We start from the raw sequence: 17,715 nt of genomic DNA, 5'->3' as shown, positions 1-17,715 counted from the left end.
GACGTAAGGAAGATCTTTTGAGGATGCAAACCTTTTTACATAATAGTTCCAACTAGATATGCATATTTCTTTCTGATGAAGTTGTTTGTTTCTCTTACAGAATTTTCATCTCATTGATTACCATCTGGCAGCGTTCATCACAGTGATGCTTGCAAGGAGGCTTGTATGGGCCCTCATCTCAGAGGTAACAGCTCATTCACTATATTCTGTCGCTTGTAGCTAGAATTCGTTACTAGAATGGGTTCAGGTTGAAAATATGAAATGTCTGAATCTAGTTTGAATGCAATTATAAATTAATTTCTTTATTCCTATGTGGATTGTGTTCTTTTAAAAAGTTTTTTCTACAATATATTTAAAATTCAAGTGTGACATAACTCAGAAGCACTGTTAGAAATCTGATTTGTCTGGTAGAAGCTCATTTCTAGCCTCCAGGTTCTTCAGTACAGTCTTTCTAATTTTAGTAATTACAGTAAAAATAGGATGAATTTTAGGTAACTATTGATATGAAAGGTTTTATGTAAATAGTTGTTTAAAGTAATATTTACTTGAAATTATTTATATATCATTTGTGGAGTTGCTAGCAAGAGACATTTGTTTGAGTTAATTACAACTTGAAATTTTTTTTTTTAAGATTTTATTTATTTATTTTTAGAGAGGGAGCGGGGGAGAAAGAGAGACAGAGAGAAATATCAGTATGCGGTTGCTGGGGGCCGTGGCCTGTAACCCAGGCATGTGCCCTGACTGGGAATCAAACCTGCCATGCTTTGGTTTGCAGCCCGCACTCAATCCACTGAGCTACGCCAGCCAGGGCACAACTTGGAATTTTAAAATGACCACATCCAAATTGGCATAAGACTTACCTTGAAGAGTAGTATCTAAGTTTAATAGTCAGTGGAGGACAGAATTGGGATATTATAATATGGTCTTTTTTTAAATTAAAGCTGTTAATAGAATTGGCCACTGTTATCATTTTTATATATATTTATATACTCCAGTGAGGGAGGCAGGTAAATGTGTTTTCTTAAAATTTTGTTATCTTGTGCCCTATAAATGATTACAAAAACAAAAAAAGTATTAATTTAGCTAAAGTGTCTAATAATTTTAATCTTGGTGTTTATAATTCATTGTGAAATTTTAAGCAAATAGTTACTGTAATCACTGATAACCAAGTCAACTTTTTTCTTCCAAAACGTACATGGGAAGTCTTTATGTCTGCAAGCTCTAATTTTCAGGAACTTTATTTCTACAAACATAGAATGATTGCAGATATTAAATCATAATCTAAAAGCCATTAGCTGGAAAACAATAGTAGTGGGATCATCTGTTTTGCACAGTGGGAAAGGCTGTCTATAACTTTTTCTGCCAGGTTCTTTATTTAGGTCCTGAAAATATATGCTTACTTTTGGATATATATTGGGAAACTTTGTTCTTTTTTTAGAGGAGCTCAGTGGAGTTTTAGGATGATACTTATTTGTATCAAATTAGTATGTCCAGTTAGTGTGTAAACCCTTCATAACTGGCATTTCTATCTTGGAGCTACAAAGACTATGACTTAAAGTACTCTGAAATACTCTATTTTTCCTTTTTTCTAATGGCATCACAGTAGTTTAACAGTTTTTTCATAAGCTTAGTTGGAGAATATATTAGCTGTTTTCTAAAGAAACCTGTAATTCTTACTGAGAACAAAATACTTAAGCTGATTTTAAACAGATTTCTAGTCAAAGACTTAAACTTGTAGTACCTTAGTGTCCATCAGAAAAGGAATGTTTAAATAATTATGGTGTATCAATATAATTGAATAAATTGCATGCAGCCTGCCATTAAAAGATGAAAATGTCTTCACTTATAGACCTTTAATATATTAAGTGAAAAAAGCAAAGTACAGAACAGTGTTTAAAGCAAGGAAGGAACAAAATATATTTGCTTATATATGACTAAATTACCTCTAGAAGTACGTACAAACTAGTAATGGGCTGTCTCCTTGGTGGCTGAGAGACAAAAATAGGAGGGAAACTTAACTACAAACACTGTTAAACGTTTTGTATTTTGAGCAATGTGAATATATTACCTATTCAAAAATTTAAATGAGAACTATATAGTAATTCTCTTTCTAAAATACTTAAATTTGATGGATAACACCCATCTTAAATGATCTTTCCTTCCTTCTATTAAAATATGTTTGCCTTTTGTTTTGCTTATGTCACAGAAAGGATCCCTACTCTGAGAAAGACCAATCATTTTTAAGGAGAGGCTGGAGGTAATTAATTCAGAAAGCTAAATACTGTTCTGGGCAGAATACCTCTCCAACTAGGCAGGCTCTGTTTATTCACCTCCAGGCCAACTCTAACTTCTCTACATGCTCCACAAGACCAAAAGTTACTGTGCTGTTCTTTCACCAACCTAAGGCAACTCTTTTTTTAAAAATTGTTTTTATAAATAGAAAAGTAGTACATTTTACTGAAGAAAACTTGGAAACACTAAAATATAAAGCAGAACATTTAAAAATATTACCACACCGTTAAGAGAACCACATTTTGGTATATTTCTCTAATCTTTATATGCATATAGGGAATATATATATTTGGGGGTATTATGTATATATTATCTGGATATTTGGGATATCATTTGTATAAAATTTTATATTCTATATTTCTAACTTAACATAGTGTTAGGAATATTTTTCTACTTCTTACCTGGCTAAATCTTCTTGTTCTTTAGAACTCAGTTAAAATATCACTTCCTCAGGAAGTCTTCCCTAGGTTAGGGTCTCCCATTATTTGTTCTCCACAGCAGCCTACTCTTTTCCTGTAGCACTCATCACAGCTATGAAAATAATTACTTGTGTAAATCTAAATTTAATATGTGTCCTTTTGGTTGAGCAGTCTTGTATAGATAGAGGTCTTGGTTACCACTGTGTCCCCAGGACCTAGTATAGTATATGTCACACAGAGCACACCAGTTAAGAGCTTATTAGACTCTGAAATAAGGCAAAAATGATCAATGTATCCAAGCTTTGCACCTCTGGTGACATTGGGCAGAAGCAGCCTTTTATTTCTAACTCCAGACTTTTGAGAATGGAGACAATGGAGTGATTCCAGGGGATTAATTACCTTCTCTAGGCTTTGAAACATGAGTTACCTTGGCATGAGGTGTGTATCAGGGGAGTTCTGTACAACTATTTACCCTGCTCTGGATGAGAACATCGTGGGCCTTTTTTAGTTTGGGGTGTAAGCAGTTCATTATGATATTAATTCAGTTGTTTCTTTGCATTCGTATGTAACTATATAAATAGTATATATTGTGTATATATATATATATATTATATGCAATGTAGTATGTTGGGTAAAATAAGAAATGGATATAGTGGAGGGACCTGAAAAGATCATTATCCAGATAATTTTACCCTTCTTGGTTTTGATACTTTTGTTTTAGAAGTTATAGGAATCTACCATTTTTCTTCTGCATTTTGCTTATTCTCTCCTTCCTAGTTCACTTTGAAAGAAAATGGCGTTGCAGACTTTCATGTTTAGACAAGTATGTTTTCTTATTATATTTAACCAGTTTTAAGGCTTTGGGATTAAAGAAGAATATTTGAACAGCTGTGGTGTAAAGAATTGGAAATGATTATGCATTATTCCCATGTTTGCAAAAGTCAAAAAAAAAGAAACTTAATTTATATAGGGATTTGTTGAAGATCTGATTATTTTTTGCAGCTTTGGTAATTTATTAAACATTAATTCAGCAAACAGAATGGGGGAAAGGATTCAAAGAAAAATTAGAAACTTGCTGCAATCGAAGCCAGTATAATCTAGTCTGGAGTCAGATAAATTAATATCTTTATGTACCTAGAATCACTTGGTGGGTTGTTAAAATACAAGTGACTTGCCATTTTTTTTTCACTGTATCTGGTGAGGGAAGTTAGGAATTTTTGTGTTGTGTTAGCAGCCCAAGTGACTCTGATGAACATAGTTCGTGGACCATACTTTGAGAAACCACAATGTAAACAACTGAGATAATATCAAAAGAACTTAAAGGAGGTCTCTATGAGGCACTATGGGAATACAAGGAGGAAACAACCAACGGCCTGGAGATGCCTGAATATAAGGGGGGGGGCACTTTTCTTCCACCCTCCTTCTGCACTCCTTTCCTCTATCCCTTTCTTCCTTCCTTCCTTCCTTTCTTCCTTTTTTTTTGGGCAGTTTAACTTTCATTAAATCTACCAAGTCTTTACTTGAGGCACATTGTTTTTGTATAAGGTCGTTTATAAAATGTTCATTTTGGTGCTCCCAAACTTGTAGGCCACTAAGGCGGGTGCAGCATCTATGATTCACTACATGGTTCTGATATCAGCTCGCTTGGTGCTGCTCACTTTGTGTGGATGGGTGCTTTGTTGGACACTCGTCAATCTCTTCCGAAGCCATTCAGTCCTCAATCTCCTTTTCCTTGGCTACCCGTGAGTATCCAGTTTTCCCATTTTATTAGTAAGTCTTTTAAGAAATTATTTGGGTCATGCAATTGATAGTATAAAAGAGAACAAAATGAAATTCTTTAAATATAAACCAAGAGTTCAGAAAATTGGAGAAATCAGTGAGTAGGGTGACCCTGTAGTTTATTTTCTAAATTGGGATACAATTAGACATAAACCGGGACTGTCCCAGGAAAAAAGAGTTATAGCTCTCCTACCACTAGAGAATGTATCTTAATTTGCTCTGCTCACCACATAAAGGCCCCTGGTACTGACTGTATTGGCACAGAATGGTGGCTAATACTAGTTGAATGAACTGGTTCAACCAGTTTTACCATTTTGGTCAAATTACTTTGAACTTGGGGTTTGTGTAATGGGAGTATGCCATAATGAAACCCTATAAACTTTTTGACCAACATTTTATTATGAAACAAAGTATGTCAGCATATGCATATCAGTAATTAGTTTGATATTTATAGTTTTCTTGAAGTAGAATTCTGTGCAATAAAGTTCACAAATTTTGTGTACATTTATGAGCTGTAATAAATACCTATGTGACTCAAACCACTATCCGAATATAGAACATCATTACTCCAAAAGATCCTTTATTCCCCCTTGCAATCACTTCCCACCTCCTGCCTCCCAAAGGCCACCATTGTTTTGATTTCTTTCTCTACCATAGATTAGTTTGCCTGTTCTAGAAATTCATATAGAAGGAATCATGCAGTATGTACACTCTTGTCTAAAGCATCTTTTACTCAGCATATTGTTTTTCAGATTTGTCTGTGTGGTTGCATGTGTCAGTAATACTTCTTTTTTTTTTTAAGATTTTTATTTTATTTATTTTTAGAGGGGAAGGGAGGGAGAAAGAAGGAGAGAAACATCAGTGTGTGGTTGCCTCTCATGTGCCCCCTACTGGGTACCTGGCCTGAAACCCAGGCATGTGCCCTGACTGGGAATGGAACCAGCGACTCTTTGTTTCACAGGCCAGCACTCAGTCCACTGAGCCACATCAGCCAGGGTGTGTCAGTAATATTTCATTGTGTAAATATACCATAGTTTATTTTCCTAATTTTGGATATCTGGATTGCTTCCAGTTTGGGGGCTTTTCATTAAAAATGAAACCGTTATGCACATTATTACATGTCTTTTTTGTAAAAATATGTTTTCATTCTCTTAGGAGAAATATCTAGGTGTGGCATTGCTAGGCTATAAGTTAGGTTTGTGTTTAGTTTTATAAGAATCTACCAGACCTTTTCCCAAAGAAGTTGTATCATTTTATCCTTCTACCAATTCTGTAAGAGTTCTGGTTGCTCCACATTTTTGCCAACATTGATGTTTTCTGTTTTTCTAAATTTAACCTTTCTAATGGGTGTATAATGGTATATTCTGATACATATTGGCTTATTAAACTAACTACTTTGCATGATTTAGCTTATATACATTTGGCTAATACTTTCTTCATTGTGTGTTAGTATAGCAAACATGTAGCTCTTTTTTATGTGCTAAGTACTGGGCTGGGTACTTAGAAACATCACCTCATGAAATCATCACCATAACCCAGGAGATGGTATATTTAATCTGTTCTAACAGATTCAAAATATTAGTAATTTTAAAAGATTAGAAATTTATTCCTTTTACTGTACAGTGTGTGCAAATGATCTTGGGTATCATGGTAGTGCCCTAGTGTCTGGACCCTGCTATCTTAAGTCTTTAGTAGGGCACCTTTATCTCAGCTAAAGATTCTGGTGCTGTGGAAGCTCGGGAGTACAGTGGCTACTGGTAGACAATGAGCTGTCTTTGCCACAGGTAGAGGCAGATTAAGAAATTTAAAAACTTTTCCACGGTCAGACAGTTAGTGAGAAAGTATCAGGTCTTTTTCATTCTAGAGCCCTTATTAACCATTACATACAAGGGGGGATCCCCCCAAAACCCAGAATTTATTTATAAAAAACTTTGTGTTTATTTACATGTTCAGACTTCAGTTACCTTCAAAGTATTCTCCGTCTGATGCAACACACCTATTGACATTTTTTTTCCAATGCTCAGAACAGTTTTTGAACTCATTGATTTTGATGCCTTTTAAGTGCTTTTGCCCTTTTTTGTTTCACCTCTTCCACATCAGCAAAACATTCCCCTTTGAGGACTTTTTTCATCTAGGGAAATAAATTGGTATTGGGTGAATACGGAGGGTGAAGGGTGAAGCATGGGGTGAAGGGGTCATTCCATTTTGGATCAAAATCTGCTGAACACTCAGCATGGTGTGGGCGCTCGTAAATCACCCACCATGAAGTGGGCAAACACATTGAAATTGAAAGAGTCTTCAAAAAAAATTCACTGAAGCCGAACACAGCCTCTCGAAACAGCACCAGCTGGTACACTGATACAGATGGGTTCCTAGAACACTCACCTAGTGGGGGACATCTGTACAAGAAGGGTGTCGCCCTCGAAGATAATTCTGGGTCCCCCTTGTACTCTATATTCAATAGTTCTCAAAGTGTGGTTCCCAGAACAGCAGCATCTGCATCTCTTGACAGTTTGTTAGAAATAGATATTGTCAGAATCCACCCCAAATCTACTGGAACAAACTCTGGGAAATAGGGCCAAGCAATTTGTCTTTTAATATGCCCTCCAGAGGATTCTGCCGCTTGTTCGAGTTTGACAATCATTGATATCATTTATGGGCCTGAAGTATAAGCATAAATTTATATGGGTAGTCACATAGTATAAAATCAAGGCATACTCAGATTTTATGGGACCATCATTTCAATCTACTCCCCTCCCCAGCCTTACAGCCCTACTACCCCCTACACTGCAGTTTGTGTTTCAGCAGTGTAGAACCTAGAGCCTTCTCTGGTCTTTGCAATTTTGTATAGGTGTGAGTTCTTCTGCCTCATGCTTCTGTGTTTACCTGCTCCTACCTTACTTCCCCAGAGCACATTCACAGTGGATCCCAGAGCTGCTGCTAACCATTCTCGTACTAATTAAGCTCATCCTTTCTCCCTCTATAAAAATCTATAAACAAGTGACATTTGTTAATTTCTTTAATAAAATATGTAACTACATATCTTTTCATTTGCTATTTTCCACATCTGAATTTTTGTCAGTAAAATGACCATTTTATTTATAATACCTCAGTTACAATGTAGAAGTTACTTTAAGAACTTAGGGGAAGTATTTAAAATATTTTTAAGGAACCAAAGTTTGGAGTAACTATAAGAAGTTATGAAAAGTCTCAAAAATATTCAGGCCTTTAACCAAGTTTATATTTACTTATCATACATCTGCAATTTTTTCATTAGTCCATCACATATTTATTGAGTGCCTAGTATGTTTCAGCCACTACTCTAGGCATCAAGGATACAGCAGTGAATTAAAAGCAGACTAAAATCCCTGATTCACAATGTTTACATTGTAGTGAGGGAAGGATAGGCAAAGGGGGAAAAACCCAAAATAAAAAATCTAACAAACATGTAAAATACATGGAGAGGTAAGTTCTGTGGAGAAAAATAAACTGGTAAGGGTTACTTCCACTCCTTTGGGAGTTGTCCTTTAAGACAACTGTGGGGTGGGTGACATAGTGGAGAGGCAGGGGAACCCCTGACTGAGAAGGAAAACTCAACATGAAGGGCAAGCCATTGAAAATTATCAGATGTACACAAAGATCTGTGTAGGAAGGTGCTTATTCCATTAATATTTATAGTAGCTGGAAATGAGAAACAGCCTAAGTTTCCAAAAAGAGAAAAATGGGTAAATTATGGTATATCTATCTGAAAATACTATATCTTTAAAAATTATTACAAAAAATATTTAATAACAGAAAATGCTCAATATACCCAAAGTTAAAACAGCAGGCTACACACTAATGTGTATGGTATGAGGCTTAACATACAAGAGAAAAAAGTGTATAGTCTGCACCTAATTATAAAAGTTATAAAAATGATTATTTCTAGGTGATTTATATTTTGTCATTGCAATTTTGTGTAGTTTTCTTTTATTCATTCTACAGTGAATATGTATTGCATTTGTGGAAAGAAAGTACTTAAAGAGCTTCCCCAAAAATGAATTACCATCAGTAAAGAAAGTCCCCATTATATTACAATCACTCTGGTGACTCTTTTAATAACATAGCTACAAGATCTGTCTTAGGTGGCATCTGTGGTCTCACTTTCGTGTTCACCTTTTTCTACAGGTTTGGTGTTTATGTTCCTCTCTGCTGTTTCCACCAAGATAGTAGAGCTCATCTTCTTCTCACAGACTATAACTATGTGGTTCAGCACCAGGCGGTAGAGGAAAGTGCCTCAACTGTGGGTGGCTTGGCCAAATCCAAAGACTTCCTCTCCTTGTTGCTGGAGTCTCTAAAAGAACAGTTTAATAACTGCACACCCATCCCCACCCATAGCTGCCCTCTATCTCCAGACCTCATTCGAAATGAAGTAGAATGTCTGAAAGCAGATTTCAACCACAGAATCAAGGAAGTTCTCTTCAACTCCCTCTTCAGTGCCTACTATGTTGCATTTCTTCCCCTGTGTTTTGTGAAGGTAAGTGGTTCCTTGCTTTTATGTGCTTCCTGGATTTGTGTGTGAATGAATAAACTGGGTGTTTCTTATTTAATTCCCCCTTTTCTCTGTCTCCCCTTTGGCAGCCTGGATGGTGGAGGTCGGCTGCATCTGGAGTGCACTAATACCGCTCCTGGTTGGTGGATAGGTATTTCCATATATGTGATGCACCCGTGGTGGTCCCCTCCTTTTTTCTTTTCCTCCTTTTTTTTTTCCCAGTTTCCTGGGAGAATAAAACTTGTACTTAAAATAGAGTCAGTATTTAGTAGCCTAAAAGAGGACCGAGGTTTCAATAAAATTTAGTCTACTGTGGTTGATCTTAACATGGTTATCAGGATTTTCTTGATTTTAATCTAACTTTTATCTAAACTTCAATTTACTTCAGTAGAAAAGAAAAATGGTCTGGATGTCACTGGGCCCAAAGTCTTTTGGGACATTTTAGTGCCCTTCCTTCATCCACTGGAAGCACGTCTACAGCCGGAGTGGTCATTCACAGAGAGCCCTCACTTCTTCTAGAAAGGAAGCACTTAAAACATAATTGCTTCTCCCTCCCAGCCCTAACTCATACAGTCAGAAAGTCAGGTTGAAGGATTTGGAGGAGTCTGCTGGTGAACTTTCTGCACAGACAGCAAGACAACCAATGCATGTGTGACTCAGTGTGGCATTTGTCTGCAGGGCATACGTAAATGCACCCATCTCTGCCTTCTTGCTTACCAGTGCATGGATCATTCCTCTCTTCTGATCTCTTCCAGAGTACCCAGTACTATGACATGCGCTGGTCGTGTGAGCACCTCATTATGGTATGGATCAATGCTTTTGTCATGCTTACCACACAACTGCTGCCATCCAAATACTGTGATTTGCTACATAAATCAGCCGCTCATCTGGGCAAGTGGCAGAAGCTGGAACATGGGTCCTACAGCAATGCTCCGCAGCACATGTGAGTAGGCCAGAGGGTAAAACCACATAACACCTTTCTACATGCTGCTGATCATGTTTATTTGCTTTGTATGTCATTCTTGTTCTTGGCTTTGAACATTTAATTTTTGGTTTTTGTCTACATGGATGCTTGTCATCACTCTAAACTGAACATAGGGGACATTAACCCATCTCCACCGCCATCCCTAGCACCTCCTTAAATGCCTCCTACTTTTCAGCTGCCCAGTCACTCTAGAAGGCCTAATTTGTTTCCCAAGCTATCATCGGAGTTTTCTTTCAGTCTTAACCCTTTGGCCAAATTCAGAGTCATGATGTATTTTTAATTCTCTTTAGAATGTAAGATTCATTTTCTCATCTTCATTGCTACAGCTAAATAGTTGCTAGCTTATCATCTCACACTTAGGCAGCTGGAATTTGCTTCTCTCATCTTTTCTTTCTAATAAATGCAAATTTGTTCTAGTAATTTTCCTGCATTTTTCATTTTTTTTTTAATTGCTAATGAATATTTCTCTGCTTTTCCCACATTTAAATGAAAACTGCCCCTAATTGCTTACTGAGTATTGCTCTCATTGTGTCCCCTTATCTGTCATTTCTCTGTCTGGTTCCTATGGTCCAAAATGGCTAACATTAGAACCCTTTTATTCTCTCATTGCTGAGCCTTCATCATGCCTTTCTCTCAGATCTGGACCATCCTCATCTCCCTCCTTTTTATAATTTGAACATTTCACAAATCTCCTCACCTAGAAATTCTTCCCTAATTAAGTGGGACAGATTGAGGTGACCTTCCCCTCCCTTCTCCCCCTCACAGTCCTCCCTTCAATTATCTGCCTTGATGTCTGATACAGATTAGCACAGGCCTTCAAGATCAGGAACTGAAAAGAGATTGGGCCAGGCTGAAAGAAACCCAACTGTGGGCAAAGGACAAATTTCAATAAAAATTGAAAATACAATCCACAGTACTAGTACTGTACATCTTCAGGCTCCTGATGGCACATGGCCATGAGGTGTATCATCACTTTAATGCTGGTAAGTGTGAGCAAGGCTGACGGAACATTTTCTGAACTGGGAAAGCTTCAGGGTACTAGAATTTTTTAACATATCTAAAATGCTGTCCCAGTTCTTTTAGGAAACTAACTTTTCCAAAATCAGGAAGAGATGAATTAACTTAGATTTTTTTTTTTTTAAGCTTAACCTGAAAATTCCCATCCCCACCCCAACTCCATTACATTGGTGCTGGAAAGAATGAAGCTTATTCCATAACTTCTTTTTCCTAGAGAAACCTCTATAACAATAAACCAAGAAAGCGGTAAAAAGAGAAGTCTGTGTCTGTACCTTGTGTGTGTGTCTGTGTTGTTCCATAGAGCTTCTTGCATATATGAAGCATTAAAAGTATGTGATAAACTGATTTTCTATATAGCTTTTTGGGTTGTAATTCTGCAGTAAATGTCATGCCAGCTGGACAACCTGTTAATTTCTCCCCCGCTCTTACAGCCTTCCACTTTCTCTTCTTGGTTGTTCCCTCTAGCATTTCCACCGATAGACTCTGCTCACTTGGGATTGAGATGACAGTCTACTTGCTTACACTTGATTTTCTGGCTCACAGATACCTTACTTTTGCATTTAGTTCTGCTCATTCTCCTAAGCCTCTTAGTTCTTTGTCATTGACTTAACTGTATCACTTTGTAACCTCTCTCTACTGTATAGCAATGAAGTTACAATAACAAATTCTTTTTAACTCTTTCCAGTTTGACCATAGAAAACTCTCTTTGCAGAATTCAGACAGATGAAGCTTTGAATACTTAATCTCTTCCATAGAAATATAGCTGGCATTGCCAGACACTATCTTATCTGTAATTGCCAATATGCTAACATTGTATTTCTTTCTCCCTTAGTTGGTCAGAAAATACAATATGGCCTCAAGGGGTGCTGGTGCGACACAGCAGATGCTTATATAGAGCCATGGGGCCTTACAACGTGGCAGTGCCTTCAGATGTATCCCATGCCCGCTTCTATGCAAGTACCACTTATTTCTTTTCAAACATAAGCCTAGGGTTAAGTGTTAGAAGGCCATTATGTGTAAGCACCTACCACAGTGTGAAGCACATTCTAGGAAATTACAGTAATACAATGTGATTATTGCTTCTGTAATGATGGCCTTTGTTCTTTCGAAATGTCTTCTGAAAGGCAGTTTGAAGGTCAAATATCTAATTTCAACAGCTTGACTGGTTTCTCTAGTTATATTAGAATTTATTGAGTCTAGCAGTATTACTTGATTTGAGTGGGCAGTTATTTAAGACTTTCCCTTTTCATCTTATATTTTTTGTAACATTTTGCTTTAATAGTATCATTATTATAATGTATCTGTGTATCCTTAAGCAATATTTAATATAGTAATGTAATATGTTTTGGGGTTGACTTTTTTTTAATATATTTGTGATATGTATCATCTTAAAATACCTTGACTTCCTTTGAAAGTTAGACAAATGCCATGATCAGCAGCCTTTTACCTTTTCCTGAATTAAAAAGAAAAAAGGCTTAAAAGTTAAAAAGGAAAGTAATAGATACCCACTAAACCCAGCTTCTCACCCATTTGAATTTATACCTTGGGTTATGTTCCAGTTCATCTTCATTTTCCAGAAATTCTGACTCTAGCGGGCAGAAGTACTTACTTATAAGAGAAAGGCTAAGTGATCAGTGGGAGTGGGGGTGGGAACAAAGGTGCATGCAGGGACCATTCTTACTAAAAATGCCATAGTGCAGTACATTGCCTTTGAATGGAGATCAGAGTCTAAAAGAGAATTGGAGATCGTTTTTGGTTTTTTTTAGATACTTTTTTGTTTGTCCCTTTTTCTCATGTTCCTTGTGAGGGTACATGGACTTTTGGTTCTGCAGGTGTTTGCTACTAAAGGCCTTTCAATTAATTACTGTGAACTTGCATCAGGGTAGGATGCTTGTAAATGCCATGAAGGGGGGGGCAGGGTGGGTTGGGAGGAACATGTGGGAGGTAAAAGACCCTTTAATGAGGAAACTATAAGCATCTCCTCGACTTCTGTGGGGTTGTCTTAGGATGGAGGATAGTAGAGGATAGTAGACTTGAGTCATAACTGCCTGAGCATTTGGTTTCTACACAGAATATTTGATTCAGCCAGCTAAATTCCAGAAACTGTTAATTACATCTTTTGGCTCTGCTGTCCCCTTGAAACCTGTAATAACCAGATGTTTTATTAGCATTTTCTACTTGAAAAATAAGTATTTTCCTTGCTAGCACTGGACAGCTGAAGAATCAGGTGGAATCCAAAGAAGAAGGATTAGGGAAGTTAACTTATTACTGATTATGCGTGACCAGACAGATAAATCAGTACTTTTCAAAGTGGTCTTTGGGCCACTTGCATATGAGTCACCTGGTTCACTCTTTAAAAATAGTGATGGGTGTCCCAGCCCCAGATTTCTGAATCAGAATCTGTGAAGGATCCAGGAATTTTCAGCATTAACGCGTTTGGAAATGATTCTTAGGCACATTGATGTTTGGTGGCAGTCATTTAAAATGTGCCTCTGGCTTGTAGCTATTAGAATGTAAAGCCTGCTTTTTTAGTTATAGTTGTTATAATTGCCACACAATCTGAAATTGACTGACCCCTTTTACAATAGAATATTAATTCTGAGTCAGTTTTATACATATTACTGGATATCATGTAATACAGCCCAGATTAGGCATTTTCTTCCTTTTAACGACAGACCCTGAGAAGCTTGCTGCCTTTCAGAGCTGTCATAGTAATTTGGCTTTATTCCCAGATTAGAGCCTTGAGTTCTAAATGATTTCTTTTAGGTATGATGTACTACCATTACCATAATTTGCAACCCATGACCTCTTTCTTTTTATTTGTAATGCATTTTTATTAGTAAGCCAGAATGTAGCTTCTTAGAGTGAAGAATTTGGTTGGTGTGAAAACACTGAGACCTGTTTTTGGCCAAACTCCACTTATGACTAATTTTCCCTTTCTTTTTTATTGTCCTATATTTCTGCACTCTGCTTTTCAATATCCAGAAAAAGAAAACAAAACACCAGAAACACTTGGTGTAGAGGGTTTAAATCAGTGACCATGGTGCGTAAAGATAGTTTTAAAGAAAAATTAGCCCTGGCTGGTGTAGCTCAGTGGATTGAAATCAGACAAGCCTGAGAACCAAATGGTCATTGGTTCAATTCCCAGTCAGGGCACATGCCTGGGTTGCAGGCCAGGTCTTCAGTAGGGGGCATGTGAGAGGCAACTACACGTTGCTATTTCTCTCCTCTTTCTCCCTCCCTTCCCCTCTCTCTAAAAATAAATAAATAAAATCTTTAAAAAATTAATAAATTTGTCTTGATATGTCAGCTGGGCTTAGACCAGTCCACAAGGTCACATTGGATTTTAAATGGTTACATCTTAAGTGGCTATGTAAATACTACCATCATGTCCTCAGGTTTTGCCTCTTGACTGGCAAAGTCTAAAATATTTCCCATTTGGTCCTTTATCCAGCTCCTGTCATAGATAGTTATACTTTTGGTTATCTCAAATAAAATATATACCTAAAATCTAAGGAAAATCTTTAGAGGCAGAGTTTTTATGGTTATGACCCCTTTTTGTATCTCGGGGGTATTGAAGTAAAATCTATTTCATTATTCCTTGAGCAAAAAAGGAAAAGGTTTGGGTCTCTACTATAAGAAATAGCCTGGTTCATACTCAATAATCAGATCTATCTGTTATTACATATAGGAACCTATAAATAGATTGTTTTAGAAAAAAAAGTGAGAATAACTGTAGTGTACTTCCCTGTGAAATAACGTTTGCTTTCTGATTTCCTTACAGTTCCTATTTCATCGTCCATTAAGGCTGTTAAATCTGCTTATCCTCATTGAGGGCAGTGTCGTCTTCTACCAGCTCTATTCCTTACTGAGGTCGGAGAAGTGGAACCACACGCTTTCCATGGCTCTCATACTCTTCTGCAACTACTATGTTTTATTTAAGCTCCTCCGGGACAGGATAGTGTTAGGCAGGGCATACTCCTATCCACTCAACAGTTACGAACTCAAGGCGAACTAAGCTGCCTCTCAGCAATGAGGGAGAACTCAGATAAAAATATTTTCATACGTTCTATTTTTTCTTGCAATTTTTATAAATATTTAAGATATTTTATATTTTGTATACTATTATGTTTTGAAGGTGGGAAGGGTAAGGGATATTAAATGTATCCATAAACAAGGTGATGTGATCTTTCATGTGTTAGTATATTCAAATATACAGATGAAAGGTATGCCTCTCCAGTAAAGAGATTGATTTGTTTGTATGGCTCCAGAATAGCTCATTCGTTTATGAACACAGCTCATATACCACTTGACATATACCTTTGGTGTGTCTCCTTTGCTTTCAGTCCTTCTCCAGTTATCTTTAGTCCCCAGTTGACCTTATTTCTGCAGAAAAGAAGGTCAGTGGAGTTGCCTGCCAGCACCCATTCTCTTTGTTCGGCTGGCAAATAGAATTGGAGTACATGGGGTAAGGAGTAAGCTACATGTAGTCCTAAATGGGATTCTTTTTGTTGCCTACTGGGAGGACGCATTTCTGGGACAGAAACTCAGTGATCTCTTCTGCCCTATGCCATTTAAATGTACTTTTGAATATAAGCTACTATCCTGAAACTCAAGATATTGTTATCATTTTCCCTGTTCTTTTATTTCTTTTTCCTCTAAAGATTAGCTTTTGATTTTTAGCTGTTTGAAATAATACTTTTTAAGACAAAAAGTCTTTAGCATGCCCACACTCATAACGAAGGTGGTGTATAGCCAGATCCATGGGAAAAGATAGGTGCAAATGCCACATGGGCTGGAGTGTGGGCAGGTTGAAGATACTGAGTAACTGGAAGAATGGGCAAGTCCTCTGATAGGCAACCATGGATACAGTTTAGCAGCACCCCAGCCACAGTGGCATATTTGAAATCATGAGTGGAAGTAAATTGTAAGAATTATAATTCTTATATTCTATGTCCTCTGGTAATTTGGTCTGTATCCAAAATGTGTGTTTGTATTTTTTTAAAATTTTAAATTTATTTATTGGATTTTAGAGAGGGGAGAAGAGAGAGAAAGAAACATCAGTTGTTCCACCCACCTATACTTTCACTGTGCCTTGACCAGGGATCAAACCTGAAACCTTGGTGTATCAAGACAACCCTCTAAGCAACTGAGCTACCTGGCTAGGGCCAAAATGTGTTTTTAATTTCATACTTCAGAACCTTCATGTTTGTGAGCATTAACCAGTTCCAGTCCACATTCTTGAGAGGTGATATACTCAGTCAGTTGATGTCATCTAGGCTTCTGAGGCCTTGTTTTGAGAGCCTGAGTGTATTCTTATATATTTCTGTGCTTGGTTGTTTTTTTCACACTGTGAAACACAGTATGACTTATAAACTAAAAAGATTAATCATGTAATTCATAACTGGATCTAAAAATAATTATTGCAGAAAACTCAACAGATTTTTAGTGAAGGCAGCATTGTGAGTAGTAGGTATGTATATAGCTACCTAAGGTGACTGCTATGCTTAAATTAACATTTTCCTTAAATATTTGGATGCATATACATTTTTTTTTTTTTAAGTTAAACTGTTTGGCATTCAGTCTGAGTCTATTCAGCCATTTAAAAAAACTGTATCAATGCTCTTGCTGGTGTGGCTCAGTGGACTGAGCGCTGGTCTGCAGACCAAAGGTTGCCAGTCTGATTCCTGGTCAGGACGCATGCCTAGGTTGCAGGCAGCCAGCTCTCTAGTTGGGTGTGTGTGAGAGGCAGTGGATCAGTGTATCTCTTGTGCATTGATGTTTCTCTCCCTCTTTCTCCCTCCCCCCCTCTAAAAATTTTTTAACGAAATCTGTATTGATCCCTAGGCACTATGTTCAGCAGTATGTGAATAAGAACTGCAAAGACCCTACCCTCATAATTTTCAATGTGAGAGGTAGGGTGTAAATTGTGCCATTAATGAGTTTATAATATAATGTCTTCTGGTGGTAGTAGTAAGTGTGGTAAAGAGAAAGTAAATCAGGGCAAGGAAATAGAAAATGCAAAGAATGGTATTGCTAGAAGGCATCTTTAAGGAGATGATTTTGAGCAAAGACCAGATGAAGCAAGACTGAGCCATATAAATAGCTTTGAGGAGAATTCCATGTTACAGTAATAGCAAGGGCTGGGCCCTGAGGTGGGAACAATTTCAGCATATTGGGAACATTGTAAGATAACCAATGTGCTGGTTTTTATAAAGTATTTCAACCTAAATGTGGTTCTTGGAGTGGGGATGGGGGGAGTTGCCATCTTTATCATCTTTCCTTAGGATCTTGAAGGTATGCTTTTTTGACTAGCAAACATTTTGATGAGATTACTTGATAGCTAAAACCAAATGGGTGGCCTGGGTACAAAGATGTTTCATCAGAATGGCTCCAAGTTGGATCTTTCACTGAAAAGCAGTCCAGATAAGTGATTAGAGGTAATAAGTGGACATGATTTTGGCCTGTCTTGGCCATATCCTAAAGGAATAGCACTGGAGAACCAGAGGCCAGGTTGGCTAAACAAATGAGAGAATGTAAGAAAAATAAAAATTTTGGTTAATGGAATTGCGAAGTGCTCCCCTCTCCTTCCAGATATGACAGCACAGGGAGGCAATGCCCCTCAGTTAATCATGTTCCTACTCATTTAAGCTGACTTTTGTAGGTGCCCCATTCAGATGGGGGAGAGGAAA

At 37.3% G+C, this 17,715-nt stretch overlaps 1 protein-coding gene across 1 annotated transcript in view; it reads left to right on the top strand.

The window, feature by feature from the left end:
- TMEM39A (transmembrane protein 39A) overlaps window positions 1–15,289 on the top strand; it is a 28,262-nt gene extending 12,973 nt beyond the window's left edge. Inside the window, exons 4-9 of the mRNA XM_045851720.1 lie at window positions 101–184; window positions 4,299–4,453; window positions 8,658–9,006; window positions 9,777–9,964; window positions 11,856–11,976; window positions 14,808–15,289. Coding sequence (XP_045707676.1) covers window positions 101–184; window positions 4,299–4,453; window positions 8,658–9,006; window positions 9,777–9,964; window positions 11,856–11,976; window positions 14,808–15,041 — 1,131 coding nt within the window. The 3' untranslated portion in view covers window positions 15,042–15,289. The remainder of the gene's footprint in view (window positions 1–100; window positions 185–4,298; window positions 4,454–8,657; window positions 9,007–9,776; window positions 9,965–11,855; window positions 11,977–14,807) is intronic.
- Window positions 15,290–17,715: the final 2,426 nt, after the last annotated feature.

The sequence above is a fragment of the Phyllostomus hastatus genome, unplaced genomic scaffold (genome assembly GCF_019186645.2).
Source record: "Phyllostomus hastatus isolate PE091 unplaced genomic scaffold, TTU_PhHast_1.1 phas_contig_86, whole genome shotgun sequence".
Classification (NCBI taxonomy): domain Eukaryota; kingdom Metazoa; phylum Chordata; class Mammalia; order Chiroptera; family Phyllostomidae; genus Phyllostomus; species Phyllostomus hastatus.
This window is presented reverse-complemented; position numbering and strand designations above follow the sequence as displayed.